Here is a 21,496-nt window from a genome sequence, read left to right as displayed (position 1 = left end):
AAGAAGCTTCATTACCCACAAACTGCTGCAGTAATCCATTTAGTCTCATTAGCAAGGAGATTCAACTACTTCATAAAGTAATGGTTATGTTTTTGGGCCAAATGTAAGTGTTCTGGGTTTATTTAAACAAGACAAACAGGCAAGTCCATTTGACTGGATATTCACCACATTCGTCATGCAAATGTCACGGGTTGAGACTTTAAAAGAGCTCAGAATGTGTTGAATTGAACTGGTCCCAGTGCTGACAGAAGAAATAATACTTATGTTGGTGTTACATTTGTCATATTACAGTCATGTTAGTTATCATACATTAATCATACATTCATTAGTACATTCATTCATCATATTAGTTACAGTACTTAGAGTAGTTAAATTAGTTACATTACATTCATTATATTAGTTTTATTAGTTACATTAGTTATGTTCATATTTTAGTTTTATGTTACAATCGTTTTAGTTTTATGTTACATTCGTTTTATTAGCTACATTAGTTATGTTTGTATTTTAGTTTTATGTTACATTTGTTTTATTAGTTACATTAGTTATATTCATTACATTAGTTTTATTAGTTACATTAGTTATGTTCATATTTTAGTTTGATGTTACATTAGTTACATTCGTTTTATTAGTTACATTAGTTATGTTCGTATTTTAGTTTGATGTTACATTAGTTACATTCGTTTTATTAGTTACATTAGTTATGTTCGTATTTTAGTTTTATTTACATTAGTTTTATTCGTTACATTAGTTATGTTAATATTTTAGTTTTATTAGTTACATTAGTTATGTTCGTATTTTAGTTTTGTTACATTCATTTTAGTTTTATGTTACATTCGTTTTATTAGCTACATTAGTTATGTTTGTATTTTAGTTTTGTTACATTCGTTTTATTAGCTACATTAGTTATGTTTGTATTTTAGTTTTGTTACATTCGTTTTATTAGCTACATTAGTTATGTTCGTATTTTAGTTTTATTAGTCACATTAGTTATGTTCGTATTTTAGTTTTGTTACATTCATTTTAGTTTTATGTTACATTCGTTTTATTAGCTACATTAGTTATGTTTGTATTTTAGTTTTGTTACATTCGTTTTATTAGCTACATTAGTTATGTTCGTATTTTAGTTTTATTAGTTACATTAGTTATGTTCGTATTTTTGTTTTCTTACATTCGTTTTATTAGTTACATTAGTTATGTTTGTATTTTAGTTTTGTTACATTAGCTCTTCTCCTGTTTATGTGTGTAGGTGGCTTTAGTCCCTCACATGAATCCCAAGCCTTGAGAGAGTGTTTCTCCTCACAGAAATAGTGTTAGTGGTGTGTGTTGGCTGGCTGAGGTGCATGTACCCTGCAGCTGGAGTGGGTGGCCCGTGGTGAGGTGGCGGAGCTGGCTGGGGGACAGTGTGAACTTGTTGCCCTGGAACTGCAGCGTGACGGGGGTCTCGGGCTGGGCCATGCGGCTCTGGCCTCCAGCTCCAGACGGCAACTGGGCTACCTTTACCCCGTCTCCACCTTCAAGACACACACACACAAACAATACGTGTGGTTATCAGACAATAGTTTGGACCGCGCTGCTCAAAACAAACACACACGGCAGTTCGTTCTAAAGTGAGGAAGGAAGGGTGCACATATCCAGGGAGGGTTAACAAAGAAAACGGAACAATCACGCACATATCCAGGGAGGGTTAACGAAGAAAACGGAACAATCACGCACATATCCAGGGAGGGTTAATGGAGAAAACGGACCAATCACGTACAAATCCAGGGAGTGTTAACGGGGAAAACGGACCAATCACGAAGAACCCTGCCAACGCTCTGCCTGACTCCTAAACTAGCACTTCCCAGACAGCCTTTACTGGAATGGTGTTATTACTCTTCGAGTTCCCTCCCCTTTCTTCACACAACCGGAGCGAAACAGTCCTGCAAGGTCTTTCCGCAGCTCTGGCGTTTATCACGCCGTGTCCGCACCTGTGCCATGCGAGCCCGTACGAGACAGCGTATGAAACGGGTCATGTGTTTTGGTTTAATCCAGTCACGCAGAACCGCCAGCTAGTCAGAAGCAGCAGTACTCAGACTGGCCACTGTTGTGGTCAGAGAGCTGACCGTAGCTCACTGCCTGAAGGAAGACACTTGCTGAGTCAGCACTTTGGTTCGGTTAGATTTATGAGCTCAATATGATCAATTCAGCAACGTTTCTAGATTAACAGTAGAGCAGCTGTTACCAAACTATCAACAATGTGAAACCGCGTTCTGTCGGCTTTAACTAGATCTTTTGAAAGCCCCTTGATCGATAGTGACCGGTGGGAGATTCTTAGATTCGTAAGTGTCCGTCCCTGGTCTCTCCACAAGGGAGTGCTATTAGTGAGGGAGCACAGAGGCCGGAGACGTGCCCTCCTTGGGACGTACGTGAAGGCTACCTGCTATTCAGTTATTTTCTATGAAGTGCGCCACATTTGTACCAACAGACATCGGAAAGGACTGTGGAGCACAAGTACTGGGACTTTAAACAAACACAGACCATGGGAAAAGGTAGGGGGAAAGCAATTCCACCAATCCTTGGATTTGATGGATCATCTTTAAAAATACATACTGAAAGAGAACTTAGCAATAGCAAAAAGACAAACAAAACCCCAACACAGGTAAGGAGAATGGAGGCCATGCGCATGTTGTCGTGTTCCAACAACAAACAAATAAACAGGAAAAAAACAACAAAGCAGAGCAGATCCAACGAAGAACAAAGCAAAAAGTGGCCCGCAGGATCCTTGAGACGAGCTGTATAGAGAAACGGATTAGTGTGTAAACAGAAGATCTGGAGCGCTGAGGGAGGAGAGGAAAACGTAAATAGAATAAATAAATATCAAAAACTAGTAATTGAAGGAAGAAGGGGAGATGAGTACAGGCGAGAGAGAGAGAGAGAGAGAGAGAACGAGAGAGAACGAGAGAGAGAGACCTCATGCAGCCAACATAAGAGAGACTGGGCACTGAAACTGGGACACTGCTGGGGTGTTCACATTATATCTGGTTTCAAATTCATTTTCAACAATCCATATGTGCATACAATGCAACACATCTTCAAGGGGGATTATTTGTCTTCAGTGCACATTAAGCACTTGTTCAAACCGATCTAACAGGACTCTCTTAGCTTCACATCACTGCTCAGATCATCAGAATCCCGTTCGACAGTCTCTCGTTTTGGGGGCTGTTCTAATGGCCTTTAGCTGCTCCGCTGTGCCTGGGCGTGTGAGAGGAGACGGGGGGGCCACTTACTAGGCAAGCGAGCCTGGGGCTGAGAGCTGAGAACCAGCCTCTGGGGGTGCAGGGGGTGGGTGGCTGTGGGCTGGGGGGCAAGAGCCGGTCTGTTGGGCGCGGCACCCAGCCCTGCCACACCCAGAGTCAGATGGGCGGAGGTTTGGGTGGGGGGCGTGGCCCCAACGAGGAGTCCTGGCGAGCTGCTGGATGTTTGGGTAAGGGAGGAAGAGGAGTCGTTGGGCGATCCGCTAGCTGCAAAGGACAGGGGACCGGGGGTTACAATGAAGAAATACATTTTGGAAAGTAGCAGCGTGGGTCGCAGTTATGGGTGCAGCAGCAGAGCCTTGTATCGGACGATATACATGTTTGAAACACGATACGATATTATCCGATAATTGTTTTGACGATACTATTTTGTATCACACCCTAGTAGCAGCCCAGAGCGAAACAAAAACAGAGCAGCCATCTTTCTCTTGCTGCACAGGGTAACAATAACAACTGAAGTTCAAAGAATCCAGTCCAAGACAAACAACGTAACGGTCCAAAGAACGTTTGAGCCTTTAAGATTTCATGGTTGAGTACAAACAAGGCCAGGTCTGTAAACATTGAGTAAAAGTGGAACACTGAAGAGGAAACGTACAAAACGCACGCAACCTAGAAGAAAATGCAAACACACAGGTTACAAGTTGTGAACCATGTTACACACCACAATAGGACAGAAACAGTGCGACAGACTGTTTGCGTGTTATAAAAGGAAACCCCACACATACTGACAGGATGGAAATGTATTAATTACCCAGATATAATCCATCCTTCATCTGTGTGAACCACAACAGAACTGTTGTCCAATATTCACACACATTGGCCCATATTTACTGTGTATGTAATTCAGGGCAGTATAATACCTTCTCTTTTCAATTATTTCAGAAGTTTCTTTAAATTTCATTTTACAAATAACAATGTTTTTTCAAAATACCAGTACATTTTAGTAGAAAGTATGTGTGTGTTTTAAGTGAAAAACGCATCTCACCCTGTGTAGAGGAGGAGGTATTGATAGGTGATTTGCCCCTAGCCTGTGCGTTCTGGGTGGCAGTAGCAGTGGCGGTAGTGGTGATGGGAGCAGTAGTGGTGCTGGGGGCAGTAGTGGTGCTGGGGGCAGTAGAACGCGCTGTTGGAGAGCTGCTGGGCAGAGGCAGCAGACGGCCCTCCGGTTTCGTATCATACTGCACTGGCTGGAAAAGCCTGGAACACACAGCAACCAATCAGGACGTGGAACACACAGCAACCAATCAGGAGGTGGCAGCTCTGCGTCTGTCGGTACCAGTACCTCATGGGGTTGATCTTGCAGGGTCTGGGTCGGGGTGGAGGGTCAGGGGCGCTGGGCAGCTCCTCGATGAGCTGCTGGGTCGGTCTCAGCTTGGGCAGAACCTCCTCTGCCTCGTAGCGGGTCACCCTGCCCTCATTACTGATCAGGTGGAACGGGGACAGGTCCACTGTCTGGGAGGGATCGTTGTAAAAAGAGGAGTTTAGTGTCAGACCGTCACGGATCACATTCAGACCGTCACCACCCGTCACACCAGCCGACTCTCGCTCCACCCCACCCCCCCCCCCCCCCACCCCCCCACTCACCTCCCAGGGGTCTGCGTGCAGGGCTGTGAGCACCAGGGAGGGTGTGGTGTACATCAGGGTGGAGCAGGTGAAGGACATGCCCGTGGGTCTGCACTGGATCAGGTCGGGGTGGTTGCAGATCCTCTGTAGCCTCATGAGGACCTGGAGGACACTCACAAAGTGGCCTGTCTTCAGGGCTTCCTGCGCACTGAGGTCACACACACACACACACACACACACACACACACACACACAATCAATGGCTAAGCAGGCTGCTGGGTTTTAGAACGTATCTAATGACCAAGCTGCCAAATAAAAGCGTACAGAATAAAGCTGATAAGCTGGTGTGGATGGGCAGAGAGCCCCCAGGTGAGTTGTGTGCGGTGTCCAGGCCGCGCCCTGTGGCGGCTACCTACCTGGGCTGGGTGAGGATGTCCTCGTACATGGTCTTCTGCCGTGCAGACAGACGACACTTCAGAATGTGCTCGTACTTCTTAGGTAACTGTTTCTCCACGTCTCTCCTAGAGCGTCGCAGGATGAAGGGCTGAATCATCTACAGACAGCAGGAGGGAACAAGGGATGAGGAGAGAAAGAGAGAGTGAGTAGAGGAGGAGAGACAGAGTATGGGAGGGGACAGAAAGACAGAAAGAGAGAGTGTAGGGGAGCAGAGAGAGTCTGTGTTACACTACCTAAAATGTAAACCAACACTGTGTGTGCACGTGTGTGTGTATGTCAGTGCCCACCCTGTGTAGTCTGATGACCAGTTTGTGGCAGTAGTCCTGGTTGTGGTCCGTGCCGGGCTTGACGGGGAAGTTCAGGAAGGAGCGCGTGATTCCAGGCAGGAGGAAGTGGATGACGGTCCACAGCTCTCGAAGAGTGTTCTGCAGAGGACTACTGAGGAGGAGGATCCTCTGGTGGCTGTGGAAGAAACCACAATACTACACATCACCACGAGGTCAGAGCCAGACAGACAGACGGAGAGAAGCAGACAGGCGGGTAGGAGAGGACGGGAGAGGCCTGCGGACCTCCTGATGCTGAAGATGGTCTCCCAGTGCTTCTCGCTCATGTTTCGGATCATCTGCACCTCGTCCAGGACCAGCTGCCTCCAGCGTCTCTTCAGGAAGTGACTACGGTCTCTCAGCAGCAGCTTGTACGACGTCACACACACGTGGAAGCTGTTGGGCTCGGACCACCACTACACACACACACACCCACACACACACACACACACACACACACACACAGAATAAACCTCAGTATATAATGAAGGTGTTGAAAACAGAATGAAAGTACTGCTGATACGGACAAAATACGGTAGAGCCATTTTATTGCATTTAAGCGGTGCCAAGCTGCGGTCAGCGTCTTACTTATCACCGGTCAGATATTATTTGGTTGGGAAAGCGACTGGACAGTGGCACGGTGCTGGGTGTGGTGCAAATGTGACTGTGCCGGCCAGCACAGTTCTGCTGTACTTTTACATTTTTCCAAGTGTTCCTGACAGAAGTATTTGGGAAGGACGGGAGAAAACCTTCTGCTTTCTTCAACAGTGCTAAAAGACTTTTTAAAGGTGATTTTGTGAAGTGTTTGCATTGACTGTATACAGCGTTTTATTGAGGTCCTATGTGTTAACGTGTCAGCTGTGGAGCCGTGACGGCGGTGCGGATGGCGTACCGATCGCTTGTATCTACGCTCCCTCCTGCTGCCCAGGTACAGGAGGACCTTGAGGCCGGGGCACCAGCGCTTCAGCTCCATCTCCCAGTTCAGGAGCTTACACGACCTCACCACCACCAGGTGGGGGCCCCAGATACCTGCAACGTCAGGGCGCACAACGTCAGACCCACACAGAAGGAGAAGGGAGAGAGATCGGCACGCTTCCGAAGACAGGAGATTTGAGCGTTGGGGGGGCATGTTCGGGACTAACCTTCATTGCAGGCCAGGTGTGCGAAGTAGGCCACCGTCTGGACGGTCTTGCCGAGGCCGCTTTCGTCTGCCAGGATGCCGTTGAGGTGTCTGCAGTGCAGACTGGAGAGCCAGTCCACGCCCACCAGCTGGTAGTCCCGCAGGGCCCCGTGCAGGAGAGAGGGCACCGGGACACGCCCCTGCCAACACCAACACAGGACACACGGGAGGGACAAGACAGTTCGAAAAGGACATGAGACCAAAATAAAATGTATCCTGATCCACTACAAAGTAGCTGCAATTTTCTTTTTACTTGTATAGAGCCAAAACAGTTTGTCCAAATTATTATTTTTTTTGTCCAAATTGTGTTTCTGAAGTCTCCTTCTTTATCATTATTTTCAACGGTGGGAGTATGGACGCACTTACCGTGGGTGTGATCCTAGCACTGCCTTTAGGCAGGATCACGTCTGTTGCCCGGGAGACCTCAGCTATGTCTTTGATTGGCTTGTTGTCGGTTCCAGGGGCGGAGCCGCTGGTGTTGCGGTCTGTCCCGCGGTACTGCTCGTCACTCAGGAGTGAGTCGATCAGGACGGCCTCGTGGGGGCTGTCCAGTGGAGAGGAGTCCATATCTAACAGGGAAGAAATGTAATGTGGGGACGTTTGGACTAAACTTCACATTCCCTTGATAAAGCCTGCTAAAGGCTACTGAAGACCCTGTAGGGAAGATCAGTGATGAGCTCCAGGCACTAGCCAGGGGAATTAGATGTAAACTATCTCAAGGTAAATGTTTAACGATGGCACCTTGAAAATGTGCATGTCATGATGAGCAGTGGGAACAGAAATAAAACTAGCTCTGTAAAGCCCACATAATTTAATTCCCAGAAAACAATGGCCTCAAAGGTAACATATCAGTTTTAGTGTATGGCAGAAAGGGGAACGAACACACACACACACACACACACTGGAAACCGTAGTTGTATTTTACTGTGTGGTGACTTAAGGAGGAGACAGTACCATCGGCTTCGTCCTTCTCCTCATCATCACTGTGGGACGCTGGCTGTGGCCACTCAAAGCCCTCTGCATAGGCACCAGCGTACTTCTTCACCAGAGCCTCCAGCGGCACTGCAGCTGAACAAACACCACGCCACCAGTTAAACCAGTCCCCCAACACACCACGCCACCAGTTAAACCAGTCCCCCAACACGCCACCAGTTAAACCAGTCCCCCACCACGCCACCAGTTAAACCAGTCCTCCACCACCACGCCACCAGTTAAACCAGTCCTCCACCACCACGCCACCAGTTAAACCAGTCCCCCAACACGCCACCAGTTATACCAGTCCCCCAACACGCCACCAGTTAAACCAGTCCTCCACCACCACGCCACCAGTTAAACCAGTCCTCCACCACCACGCCACCAGTTAAACCAGTCCTCCACCACCACGCCACCAGTTAAACCAGTCCCCCAACACGCCACCAGTTAAACCAGTCCCCCAACACGCCACCAGTTAAACCAGTCCCCCAACACGCCACCAGTTAAACCAGTCCCCCAACACGCCACCAGTTATACCAGTCCCCCAACACGCCACCAGTTATACCAGTCCCCCAACACGCCACCAGTTATACCAGTCCCCCAACACGCCACCAGTTAAACCAGTCCCCCAACACGCCACCAGTTATACCAGTCCCCCAACACGCCACCAGTTAAACCAGTCCCCCAACACGCCACCAGTTAAACCAGTCCCCCAACACGCCACCAGTTAAACCAGTCCCCCAACACGCCACCAGTTAAACCAGTCCCCCAACACGCCACGAGTTAAACCAGTCCCTCAACACGCCACGTTATACCAGTCCCCCAACACACCACGCCACCAGTTAAACCAGTCCCCCAACACACCATACCACCAGTTAAACCAGTCCCCCAACACACCATGCCACCAGTTAAACCAGTCCCCCCAACACATCACCAATTAAACCAGTCACCAACACACCTGGCCACCAGTTAAACCAGTACCCCCCCCAACACACCACGCCATCAGTTAAACCAACCCTCTCGACCAGTGGGGGACTAGTGATTGGCCAGTTCTGCTCTGTGTGTACCCAGGATGTCTGTGGTGGGTATTCAGGGCTCTGGAGAGGGTCAGAGTGGGTGTGACTGACCTTCCTTGGTGAGATCAGCCAACTCTGCCTTCTGCTCAGCAGACACCTCCATCGCCTCCTGCTCTTCTATAGTACTCTCCTCATCTTCAGCTGCAGGACATACACACACACACACACACACACACACACACACACACACACACACACACACACACACACACACACACACAAGCGGTTAGTGCAGTGAAACAGACGGGCTTGGAGGTGTTTTCTGCATTTCCGTAGTACACACCCTCTTCATCAGAAAGGGACACGCTCGTCTTCCTCTTGTGGGTGATGCTGCCAGACTCCTGCTCAAAGAAGAGATGGGGTGAGTCTACATCTGAAAGAACACAATCTCTCTCCCGCTCACACACACACACACACAGGCCTCTTACCACTTGCCCCTCCTTCTCCGTCTTTTCTCCTGAGGTCTGAGTGTGGTTGCCTGTGGTTTAACACAAAGGTATTCAGCACCTCCTGAACAGTGTACAGCTGCTGTGGAGTGAACGTGTTCGGGCATTAAGCTGCCAGTCAAGCCTCACCTCTGCTTCCTGATTTCTGGAGCTTCAGAACTTTCTGGCGTTTGTCCGAGACGTCGAAGCGGAGTTTGATCTCAACAACCTGGTGGGAACATAAAGGTCACGCAGCACGTTCGTCACCAAAGACACAGACGTCACCCAGAGCTCCACCCACCCGTGAGGGTACGGAACGTGGAAAGGTGAGGCGCGTCACCTGTTCGATGTTGGCCCAGAAGTGCTCCACCTCCCGAGCGATGGTGCTGGCGATGCTTCTCAAGCGCAGCTGCTCCTCCGTCCTCTCCCTCTCCTCCGCCTTCTTCACCTCGTCATGGTAACGTGCGCAGGTACGCACCAGCTGCACAAAGACAGTCGGACGCGCAGGATGATGGACACGCCTTGGCGCTTTGGTGAGCTCCCGGCTGTGAGCCTGCCGCTTGCTGGTGTGGTGCTAACGCTACGGTGTGGTGCTAACGCTACGGTGTGATGCTAACGCTACGGTGTGATGCTAACGCTACGGTGTGGTGCTAACGCTACGGTGTGGTGCTAACGCTACGGTGTGGTGCTAACGCTACGGTGTGGTGCTAACGCTACGGTGTGATGCTAATTTTCAGTTTTCTCTGTTTGCTTTATGGATTTGAATTTTAGTTCAACAGTTTCCAGTTCACATGCGTGCGTGCGCGCGCACACACACACACACACACGCTTCATAGCCAGACTTCTCTGTAAAAGGTACTGTGGTCCCTCCCCCTTCTAAACAGAGACGCCCACAGTCCACAGGCCCCTCCCACCTTCTAAACAGAGACGCCCACAGTCCACAGGCCCCTCCCACCTTCTAAACAGAGACGCCCACAGTCCACAGGCCCCTCCCACCTTCTTGGCGGCTGCCATCTTCCAGCGCCTCTCCTGGGCGAAGTCGGCCGCCATCCACTGCATCTCCTCCAGCAGGTAGTCCCACTGGGACTTGGGCCGGCTGGCCTCCTGCAGCTTGGGCAGCCGGCTGGCCGACCACTGGCCCTCCTTCCTCAGCTCCGCGATGCGCTGGTGCACCTGGCTCTCCTGCGCCACACACACACACACACACACACACACACACACACACACACACACACATTAGGATCAAACACCACAACAAAAATGAAACACACAGCCAAACATTGTAGGATTAAAAACATTTTGAAGCTATTAAAAAAAATTTAAATCACAAGAGGCGCAGATTCAGTGTTTTTCAGTGGTACGTTATACACTGTAGAATTACTGTAGAATCAGGAGCTAGGGTAAGTGATAGGGGTGTCACGATTTCGATATTTAATCAAAATCGATCGAAATTATGTCACAATCTCAAGCCTCGAAGTCAAAAAGAGGATCGACGATCCCTCCCTGTAAGCTACGCAAGCACCCACACTATGCAAAGTAAAGCCTGGTTTATACTTGACGCGAGGGTCCACGTGCCGAAAATGACGTAATCGCAGTGGCTCCCTTGCGCGTTGGCAATTCGCGAGATTATGCTCCTCTCGAATTTTGTTACTTTCGCGTGCGCCGCGCTTCAGCGCAACGAATCAATCATGTTTGCTGGGCTCATACACCTTTACAAGGTGGAATTAAAGCACTTGTACGTCACTTTCAAGGTCCATTTCAATAATTCCCAGCACGTTAAACCTAAATATTTATACATATACTCGTAACGATTTGAAATAATTTGCTTTTTCATCACTTTATTTAATGGTTGTTTACTGTTCAGTCAGGCAGCTATTACAAAGTAGTTACAATTTTAAGCATTTTCAAGTACTTTAGCCTAAATTCCAGCACATTTCAAACCTGAAACACAATGCAACATAATTCATCAGGTAAATTCCTTCCCCTGTTTTTGAGGGGTGTTTCTTTATACTACCACATATCGTTTCGGAGAGCACTGCAAAGAATGTGATGCGCCAAGTATAAACGCCTCTGCCATTTGCGCAGGTACCACCTTTTGAAATAAGATATTGTAATATTTGATTAATCAAACCAATGACTGACCATAGACTAATCTAAAACTGGCATAGGCCTCTCTGCTGTAAATTGAGAATCAAATCGTGACCCTAAAATCGGAAATACAGTCGAATCGAGGATTTAGAGAATCGTGACACCCCTAATAAGTGATTGGATCTATTACATTCCCGATATATAAACAGACCTCACCGCCTTGCAATCAGATATGCACGTTTATCGCGGGGGGTTACATGGAATTTCCCCTATAGGAACGCATTATTTTAACGCTTTATAAACCTTTCCCACACTCTTACACATAACCATTTCCCACTCCCTTAATAACCATTTCCATACTGTACATGTATAGTACCTTTCAACACATGTATTGTAATGTTCATAATAATTCAGCGCAGGAGGAAAACGACGCACACACACCACACGGATGCTGAAGTGAAAAGACGAGAGATCGTGATGCTCCGCACAGCTAAAGAAAACAGGCTGCCGCCACGATAACAGCCAATCAGTGCCTGGGATTTTGCTTTAATATTCTTATATCATGTTAGGATTTATATTTTTTATATATTTCTATACATTGTGATTTTTTAAAACACAAAATTCATTAAAACATTACTGTACAATGCGCACTACACTACTCTGGGTGACTACTACTACCTGTAGTAAATACGTACACACAGAACCGCACACTAAATTCCCCACAAATTTCAAGAGAGTGAAAATTCCCCAAATTATTTTACATTAATATTTATTGAAGTAGCGAGGGCGCGAAGGTCGAACTGCGAAAGAGGGACTATTGTATATCCAATCAGACAGCAGATCACTTAAGGCAAGTCCGAGGCTGCCACCTACATCTGCGCTAGTTAAAGTGGAACATTTGACAGGCATGAAAATGGGTCAGAGGTTAAAAAGGTGAGAAGACCGGGGGCGGGGCATGTGACGTCACGGGGATACGGGGCGTTGACATGTGACGTCATGGGTATACGGCGACGGGGGGGTGTGGCTGCTGGTGTACGGGGATACAGCGACAGGTGATGCCAAATATTACGGAGCCCGTAAGGTGACATCATGTAAAAAATATAATAACGCGTGGCCACGACTTACTAACGCGTGCGAACGAGATAATTAACGCGTGCGAACAAGATAATTAAGTATTACTTTATATAAAGCCAGGTTTACCTTCCTTGGGCAGTCAGTTCGCGAACATCCGTGGAATCTGCATGCTTTGCTGTGAAAAAATAAACTTTGTTGCCGCGTGTGAAAGGCGACATTAGGATCTCGTTCCCATGCGTTAGTAAGTCATGGCCACGCGTTATTATATTTTTTACATGATGTCACCTTACGGGCTCCGTAAAATATAGTAAAATCCATTAAAAAATTTTTTTTTGACCGTCTTGTCAATGGATTCAATGTATGGAGCCAGATCGTAAACGCGAGAAGCCGCTTTCGCCATTCCAGATGGCTCAGTCAAAACCATTACGTCTTAATGAACCAATAAATACATCAGCAGCGAAAATGAGTGTAAAAATACCAGGTTCACGTGTTTTTATTTTCTAACATGGGCTAAAGCACAGGGTAGACTCAAACGACAAGAGTTTACAACTTCATCTTCAACCTTTTCAGCCCTGGCGCGAATGTTATCCACACCCGTCCCTGGATTCACCAGTTACAACTACAGACACACTAAAAAAAAATCTCGTTTCTTATTTTATGTCACCGTTAACTACACGGGGTTGACGCGAACTTAATAGGTCTATCTATCTACCTATTTATCACAAGAGCTTGTGGCTCTGACAGTAGCCTATTCAACGCAGTAACGGCAGTAACTTTTTTTTACCGCAAAATATGAAAACGATTGAAACCATTAATAACCCAATTAAATCCACTGGGAAATGTACGATCTGGTAAATGTAGTGGTAAATGTACGATCTGGTAAATGTAGTGGTAAATGTATGATGTGGTAAATGTAGTGGTAAATGTACGCTCTTCTGACTTGTCCGCGGTGTAGCACTAGGTCCTGCTTCTCGTCCCGCTTAGCAGTAAATGAATAACATGAATGAAGAACGTTGGTATGATTGAAACGCTATTTGGCCTCTATGATGGTTCGGGGCGGAAACTGCTGGCCACTGTGTCATTGAAATTGCCGATTTCGGAAGTGCTCTGTTTGCTTAATGAGTCAATGATAATTAAAATATATACATATAATCTCCCGACCCCCCCCCCCCCCCCCCCGAGCAAGGCCCTTAACCCTCAATTGCTCAGTTGTATAAAAATGAGATAAAAATGTAAGTCGCTCTGGATAAGGGTGTCTGCCAAATGCCATAAATGTAAATGCTACAGCGGTACAGTACAGCCCCACTCCCAGCCAGGATCACTCCCTTATTCTGGCTTAGATCTTTGGGAATAAATGACCATGGCCCCAGATACATTTGCTGTTGCTCCACACCTACGAGATTAACTTGACGTGAGGCAGAATGAACTTCACATGCCCACGTCCTTCACAGGATACAGTGTACCCGAAGCAGATGATCACTCACCAGTTTAGCCTGCTCGGCCTGCTTGTCCTGGGAGCTCTCCTGGACGCCCTGCCCAGACGAGGCCTGCCCCAGGACGGACAGCTTCAGTCCCGCGGAGCCGCCAGAGGTGACCAGTTTGGACTGGGAGGCGGGGGAGGGGCTGGGGGCGGTGCTGGGTGTCCGGACAGGGCCCGACGGGTGGGGCGAGGGCAACGAGGATGGGGAGGCCAGAGGGGAAGGGGACATGACCGTGGTGGACAGGGAGTTGCTCAGCAGACGCTGGACAGGCTGGGACGTGTCCACTCCAGGACGGACGAGAGTGACCGTCTGAAGGGAAGAAGGGAAAACAGATTACAAAAGGAGAAAAGCAACAGAGTTTCAACTTTAGAACATCAAAATCTCACTCGGACAACCTGAGTCAGCAATACCAACCAAGTCTGCTTAGCAGAGAACCAAGCCTACTCAGGAGAGAAGAGTCTAAACGACTTGAACCAAGCCTACTCAGGAGAGAAGGGTCTAAACGACTTGAACCAAGCCTACTCATGAGAGAAGGGTCTAAACGACTTGAACCAAGCCTACTCAGGAGAGGATGTACAGGGCTCCACAGATATGATCCACAGAACAGACTCGAGTAGAACACAACAAGGAAGATATCCCTAATTACAGTTGTGTTGTGTTTTTAAGTAACTCAATCCCAACGATCTACAAAAGGCAGATTAGTGCCCCCCACCCTCACCCCAATACACACTCACCGCCTGGCCCGGCTGCAGCAGGGGTTGTGCCTGCTGTATCTGCTGCTGGAGCTGGGCCTGGAGCTGGGCGTGGGGGTTGACGGCAGCCAGCACGGCCCCCGCCGCCTGCAGCTTGACCTGGGCTTGGAGCTGTCCGCCGCCCCCCTGCTGCTCCAGGACCATGGACTGAGCCTGGGGGAGGGTGAGCGGCAGGCCCGCCATGGGGAGCCCCGCCTGGGGCAGTCGGCTGGGCAGCTGGGGCGGGGGGGTGTGGAGGCTGGCGGCATTCTGTACCGGGGGCCCTTTGGACGGGTCGTACTGCTGCTGGTTCTGCTTCTGCCCGCCGATCTGGATCGACTGTGGGGTGGGCGGCATACCACCTGTGGGACGGGGGAGGGGAAAAGAGGGCGGAGAGAGGGAGACGGAACGGAAGAGAGAAGAGAAAATGGAGAGAGAAAGAATGGAAAGAGAAGATGAGGGGAAAGTACAAAGCAGAAAGGGGGGAAATTAAGAGAGATGGAGGGGCAGATGAAAGGCAAAGAAAGAAAAAGGTGGAGATATGATGGCACAGAGGAAGAAGAGGAGAATGGCCAGAAAGAGGAGAGGATGAAGATCTACAACCACAGCAGTCTGATGACAACACCACCGTTCAGGAACGCTCACATTACCACCGCCCAACTCTCAAACCTACCCTCGTGTCTCTCAAAAGAAGGGCAGAAACGCTCAACGCTGGTACCGTAACAACTGATTTCAGTTAACTTTTAATGGACATGAAGTTATGAATTACCAACAATGAGATACTCACTGTTGGGAGAGAAAAAGAAAAATACTATCTAGGTCACGATGACTACATAAAGCATAGAAAATCTACACATCTGAATGAAGGAAAATCATAACTGTTTAAATGTGGAAAATAAAAACAAATTTTTACTTGTTTAATCATTCTACCATGAATAACAAAATCAGTCATGCATTAAGAATTCAAGATCAAATCATAATAAAAGAAAAATGCAAGGAAGAAAAAAGGTAAGAACAGCAAAGTAAAAAAAAGAGAGGGAGAGAGATCACACGCGCACACACACGCATAAGCAAAGACATCCCAAGAAAGAAAGAAACCGACCCAGAACACACCACGTGATGAGCATGCGTGAAGCGGGTGTATTGTCGAGTACATGTGCATTTAGACAGCTCCTACTGTAAGACACCACAGAGCAAAGCAGGGGGTAACAGCAGAGGAGAGACAGGGTGGGGGGTGAGGGGGGGTGGGGGTGTTAGGTGTGAAGCAGGACAGTGCTGAAGACTAAAAGAAGCACCTCCTTCATCCAACTACAGTTTACAGGGAGCGGCAACACTCTGTTACGCTCCATTCTGCTACTACTCCGCGCTGTTGACTTTCACCCTATCACGGTCCCTCGGTTTGCTTTTTTTTGGGGGGACTCCTTGGCTTGTGGGCAATCTGCTCTGGCCTCCACCCACTGCAGGGGGCGGAGCAGCAGGGTCATGACGGAAGGCTGCAGAAACCAAGAATGACTGCATGAACGGAAAAGATGACGACACTGAAATGAGGGCAAGAGATGACGTTCTAGGTGATGGCAACGAGGACCAGAAGAGCACTGGGAACCCAGGCCTGACAATGTGATGAGACTGGGAGAGCACTGGGAACCCAGGCCCGACAATGTGATGAGACTGGGAGAGCACTGGGAACCCAGGCCCGACAATGTGATGAGACTGGGAGAGCACTGGGAACCCAGGCCCGACAATGTGATGAGACTGGGAGAGCACTGGGAACCCAGGCCCGACAATGTGACAAGACTGGGAGAGGCAGGAGGGGTGAACCCCAAATGTACTGGGAAGGGAAATGTCGACTACAAAAGCCAAACTCAAATCACCATAAAAGAAAACCACACAACAAACACAGTCTAGGTGGCGTAGGACGTTCCGGTGGAGAGAGGGAAAGCCTGTCGAGACTCGTCGGCCAACGAGCCGATGGATGGAACAATGAAAATTCCACTATGGCAAAGAAGAACAGAAACGGATGAAGAGAGTGAAAAAAAAAACCAATGAGCAAATCATAAAGGAACGAACGTGGTTTCTTCTCCTTCCAGAGAACCAGGACTGCTCCATCTTCTGCCAAGCTGCCCCACTTAGGAACGAGGAAAAGACCCAAGACCTGATGGGGCTATAAGATCGGACCTCCAGCGTGTGGATCGCAAGCGTCCGGGCCAAAAAAACATGGGTCATCTCTGGGGGGGACGGGGCCATGAACTCTGACCTCCAGCAGCGTCTAAACATCGGACACGGGCGGGTGGAACCGGCCCGGGAGGCAACGGCGCTCCTACCTTGCGCAGTCGGCATTAGCTGCTGGAGGGGCACGGCGGGAGATCCTAAAGGGGCTACAACAGGATGCTGGAATATCACCCCGTGACGACCCACTTCCATCCGGGACCTCTTAGTCTGATCTGGGATGCAAAACACACAATACCCTCAACACGCAAAAAAAAAAAAAAAAAGGCAAGAAGATAGAGGAGGGGAAAAATGGAAAAGAAAAGGAAAATTGGGAAAACACTGGGCACACGGCAATGACAGTTGCAGCGGTCAGACATCGGGAGGCCACACTCCTCCTATGGAGATCAGGCTCCACACACACAGAGCTGGGAAGAGACGCTGGAATATTGATTAAGCGGAAGCAAATCCGAGGAGGGAAAGGAAACCGAGGACGGGGAAAAAGGGAAAACCAAGCAGGGAAAAAAAACAACAAAAGAAAAGAAAAGATCGTCTTGGTTCATCGCCGTTCTACCTGCTTGAGCCAAAGCCTGCTGGCGTTTGAAGGCCTCCATGTCCACTGGACTGGTGATGCTGCCACCTGCAGGACCGGGGTGAACCTGCAGGCACGGCAAAGGAAACCACGCACACACACACACACACACAGACACGGGTTCACAAACCGAAGATGAAAAAACGACTCACAACAGCTTCCAAGTGGTCACACTTCATCGTGATCCTTAACCCATGGTCAGGGTGCCGTGATCTGAGGGGCTACAGACGGGTGTGTCTGGCTCCGTGCGAGGGGCCCACCTGGAACTGCTGCTGAGTAGAAAACGCCGCCGACACGTTCGGTGGGAGTTGGGTGGCTATGGCAACAGGCGTCACTGTCTGGCCATCCTTTCCAGTCACTACTTTCACCTGACAGGTTGTCATAGAAACAGATATAATGGTCATACGACACTTCAACGTGGGAGGTGGGAGTTAAATAAATAAATAAGCAAACACGACGGACAAAGCCTTAAAAGATGCTAAACAAAAACAAAGCTGATATTTAGATTATGCGAAACATATCTGACTACCACTTATGGAGCATGCTGCCTGTTGGAGGCCACGTTAAGTTTTACCTCATCATTGATGACCTCTGACTGCTCTTCCTCTTCCTCCTCATCCTCGAGGTCCAGGTCGTTCTGCCTCAGATAGGTGAAGAGGGGCACGCAGGGTTTCTTTTTGAAGGCCAGATAGTCCATCATGTTGCCCTGCAGATGCTGCAGGAAGAAGAGCTCGATCAGGTACTCCTTAAACACGTCCTTAATGCCCTCCATCCTCTTGGCGTGGTGCTCCAGGCACTGCTTCCTCAGCTGAGCCACTTCCGGGGTGGGGGGTGCGATCTCCTCAAGCTTCTTCGACTGGACCTTCTTGACTGAGCAGACCCCGGTGGGGGTGAGGGGGGTGCCCGACAGGCCCTGCGTGGTGGTGCTGCTGCTCCGAGACGGGCTGGAAGGAGGAACGGAGGAAGGGACCCCGAAGGAGGAGGAGGCCGCGGACGTGGCCCCCCCCGCCGCCAGGCCCTGGGCCGGCTTCTCGAAGATGACGGGCCTCAGCTGGCCCTTGATGATGCTGCTGATCTGAGGCGGCAGGCTGGAGGTGGTGATGTGCCCGGGGCTGCCCAGGGGCCCGGTCGCCGCCGGGCTCTGCGGCCCCAGGTGGTGGATGGTGCCCCCGGTCTGGGAGTGAGGCTGCGAGAGGCGCCTCTCCCTGGCTGCGGCCGCGGACGGAGTCGCCGCCCCGGCGGACGCCAGCTGCACCGCCCCGGCCGCGGCGGCCGGCGCCAGCGTCAGCCCCGCGTTGTCCTGATAAACGAAGTGTCCGCTCCCCGGCGGGCTTCCCAGACGCACCATGATTCCCGCCTCCACGAAGCGCGTGGGGCTCTGCCCGCAGACGCCCAGCGCGGCGCCCGGCGCTCCCGGCCTGGCCGCGGGGCTGTGCTGGGTGGGGCTCTGGGGCTGCATGGGCTGAGGGAGGGGCGACGTCACCTGGATGTACGAGGACGAGCCGTGCTCGAACCTCCACTGCGGAGCCTGATGCTGGAACCCAGGCGAGGCGGGTAGCGGGGTGAGGGTGATCTGCTGGTTCCCCGCCCCCATGGGCCCCACGTTCTGCAGCGTGATGTTCATGTTCTGACCCGTAACGGGGCTGCGGCTCATGATGATCTGGTAGTTCGGTGACTGCGGGGCGGAAGGACTCGCGGCCGGAGCGAAGGTGGTCACCGGCGACTGTGGGTGACCGACGGCCGCCTGCTGCTGGGTAACCGCGACAGGCGGCTGCTGCTGCTGGTCTTCAGCCTCGGAGCTGAAGGACTTGGATCTCTGGAGACTGCGCTGCACGTTGGGTGGGCCTCCTCCATGGTGCATCGCGGGACACGGTCGCCTCGACTCAACAAGCACTCCTGAAACGACCAACATGTGCAGACTGTGTCACACACCCAGGCCGCGTCTTCACCTGTAAACGCGCGCGTATGAAACACGGGCACGCGCCCATGCGCATAGGCGTGTAAATAATCTACAACACATCTGGCTTCTGAAATGTAAAAACGTTCATTTACGTATCATTTATGGATAACGTTGGAGCATTAGGTCTTATAACGTTCTTAAAACCCCGCCAAACACCCAATAAACCCAAACAAATGAACTAACACCGTTAACCCACACACACCAACACTGGCGCGAGCTGTCAAACCTCCTCGCGCTGCCCAAACGGCTGTTGCTACGCAGCCAGCTAGCCGACCGCGGCCTTCATGTACGGCCAAGCCTGGCGAAAAAACCCCGCACAGCCTCTCGGTTTCCCCCTAAACCCCACACGCCCAACGTAAACCGCATTACTTTTCTTCAAAAAACAATCATTGAGCTGTTTGCTGAAGTAAAACAAGCGCGAATGTTTTCGTTTCCCCCCTCACTAAACAGTTAGCCGCTAGCTAAGCTACACGGACGCCTCAAACCGCCCGTACTTACGGTTAATAGCCGCCCGACGGTTTTAACATCCACTGAAATTTGTATCTGTTTATTCTAAGCACAAAATTAAAACTGTATTAGCGCTATATATCAGGAACAAACGGAAATGAAAATACGATTAACGTTGGGCAGATATTCGTGTGTGAAACATGGCGATATTTTTTTCTATTCTTCTCCCATGACCCGGAAGCGCTATAGGGGGAGAGGTCAAACGTTGGAGTGATGGATGGATACACGAAGCAATCGTCATCCGAGCTGTGTGCACGCTACTACAAAATGTCGCTATTATAAAGATAATGCAATCTAAATATTACAGCCTCTGCTTGATTGGTGGAAAAGGGGCAAACTGTTTATTTGGAAGAGATGGGTATCAATATAGTTTTTATTTTCATGTCATATGTCATGTTTTCTATACTAAGAGAAAATAAAACCACACATAAAAGGTGCTAGTAAAAATGAGACCAAACTTTATTAAATTTTTTTTTTTATCACACTCCCCCCTGCACACTTTGCAAACCGTGATTTTGGCTTATTGAAATGGAAAAAAAACAAGCATTAAAACATATATCTGTAACATCACATAGGCTATAAAAAATTTTTTGTTTTTCATATTAAGATCTCTTAGCTCGTAAAGTTCCCCGTGCTTCATCTGTGCATATAAAAGGTCACTTCAACACTAACGTAAACAAAGTCTATAAAACCAGCCAACTGCAAATCACCTAAAATGAGTTTCATGGAAAAGGAATCACATAGGCTACAACAGAATAACTTACATGAACGCCAACTCACTGACCAGTAGTGAGCAGCTATTGGATTGACACGCTCAACAGTGAACTATTCCAGACCCTAAGCAGTCATGCCTGATATTTATAAAGTGCATAATTGCAAATACACATTATACAGTACAGTAGTCGAATTTTTAAAGTTCTTAAAACCCTATAATGAACATCAAGTATTGTTTCCATCTCTTCCATTACAGATAAACAGATCACACAAACATTCAACACTGTAAATCTGTTATTTATGATTGAGGAGCTACAACTTGTTCTGTGCAACACTGATTTACCGGTCATCTCTAACCTTCCAGTGATTAACTCAGTCAGTCAAAAGACAGTGTATTCCTTTAAAGGCCTCTATAACTTCACCCACTGGATCACGCAAACACACATGCTTGGGTGGAGGGACGGGAAAGTTCCTCGCATATCATGTTGAAAAAGGACCACAGTCGCTCCTCAATGGAAAGAAATGTTTTTCCACAGGACTGGCGTGGAGTCAGATGGAGTCCTACGGTGCGATCTGCACGCTGTTGTGTACAGCGTGTTCAAGCTCCTCCTTTACTGGTGTCCTTTGGCTCAACACAGTACATCTGTGACACTTTTGAAAAAAAGAAAGTGGTGGTGTGGCTCTGTACCCACCCTGGTTCTACTGCCACTCTTACCAAAACACTTTTGCGAGGCTTATTGGACTCAGCACCTGGTGTGTGCTGAACGTGAAGAGCTGAGCGAGCAGGAGCTGCTCAGTTCAGAGAGAGCGTGTCGGTTCTGGAGCACGTGCAAACGATGTCTCCTGACACATGATC

At 49.1% G+C, this 21,496-nt stretch overlaps 2 protein-coding genes across 9 annotated transcripts in view; both read right to left on the bottom strand.

The window, feature by feature from the left end:
* Window positions 1-20,103, bottom strand: part of ep400 (E1A binding protein p400) — a 32,121-nt gene extending 12,018 nt beyond the window's left edge. For 3 of the 6 annotated variants that reach the window (XM_076989112.1, XM_076989113.1, XM_076989114.1), the window contains exons 1-25: window positions 19,918-20,102; window positions 18,034-19,355; window positions 17,720-17,827; window positions 17,442-17,526; window positions 16,984-17,103; window positions 14,666-15,024; window positions 13,935-14,240; window positions 10,285-10,470; window positions 9,629-9,769; window positions 9,439-9,517; window positions 9,292-9,341; window positions 9,147-9,204; window positions 8,915-9,004; window positions 7,770-7,883; window positions 7,182-7,384; window positions 6,778-6,955; window positions 6,528-6,664; window positions 5,882-6,051; window positions 5,600-5,774; window positions 5,273-5,409; window positions 4,878-5,064; window positions 4,576-4,745; window positions 4,279-4,490; window positions 3,267-3,500; window positions 1,347-1,511 (exon numbers count right to left, since the gene is read on the bottom strand). In XM_076989112.1, coding sequence (XP_076845227.1) covers window positions 1,347-1,511; window positions 3,267-3,500; window positions 4,279-4,490; window positions 4,576-4,745; window positions 4,878-5,064; window positions 5,273-5,409; window positions 5,600-5,774; window positions 5,882-6,051; window positions 6,528-6,664; window positions 6,778-6,955; window positions 7,182-7,384; window positions 7,770-7,883; window positions 8,915-9,004; window positions 9,147-9,204; window positions 9,292-9,341; window positions 9,439-9,517; window positions 9,629-9,769; window positions 10,285-10,470; window positions 13,935-14,240; window positions 14,666-15,024; window positions 16,984-17,103; window positions 17,442-17,526; window positions 17,720-17,827; window positions 18,034-19,320 — 4,951 coding nt within the window. In that variant the 5' untranslated portion in view covers window positions 19,321-19,355; window positions 19,918-20,102. Of the gene's footprint in view, window positions 1-1,346; window positions 1,512-3,266; window positions 3,501-4,278; window positions 4,491-4,575; window positions 4,746-4,877; window positions 5,065-5,272; window positions 5,410-5,599; window positions 5,775-5,881; window positions 6,052-6,527; window positions 6,665-6,777; window positions 6,956-7,181; window positions 7,385-7,769; window positions 7,884-8,914; window positions 9,005-9,146; window positions 9,205-9,291; window positions 9,342-9,438; window positions 9,518-9,628; window positions 9,770-10,284; window positions 10,471-13,934; window positions 14,241-14,665; window positions 15,025-16,983; window positions 17,104-17,441; window positions 17,527-17,719; window positions 17,828-18,033; window positions 19,356-19,917 lie in introns of all 6 variants that reach the window. The other 3 variants (XM_076989115.1, XM_076989118.1, XM_076989116.1) reach the window with 3 other exon arrangements.
* Window positions 20,104-20,361: 258 nt separating this feature from the next.
* ulk1a (unc-51 like autophagy activating kinase 1a) overlaps window positions 20,362-21,496 on the bottom strand; it is a 20,367-nt gene continuing 19,232 nt past the window's right edge. For all 3 annotated transcript variants that reach the window (XM_076989019.1, XM_076989017.1, XM_076989018.1), the window contains one exon: window positions 20,362-21,496. This exon is cut by the window's right edge and continues 54 nt beyond it. In XM_076989019.1, the coding sequence (XP_076845134.1) occupies window positions 21,495-21,496 (2 nt within the window). In that variant the 3' untranslated portion in view covers window positions 20,362-21,494.

The sequence above is a fragment of the Brachyhypopomus gauderio genome, unplaced genomic scaffold, assembly GCF_052324685.1.
Source record: "Brachyhypopomus gauderio isolate BG-103 unplaced genomic scaffold, BGAUD_0.2 sc65, whole genome shotgun sequence".
NCBI lineage: Eukaryota > Metazoa > Chordata > Actinopteri > Gymnotiformes > Hypopomidae > Brachyhypopomus > Brachyhypopomus gauderio.
This window is presented reverse-complemented; position numbering and strand designations above follow the sequence as displayed.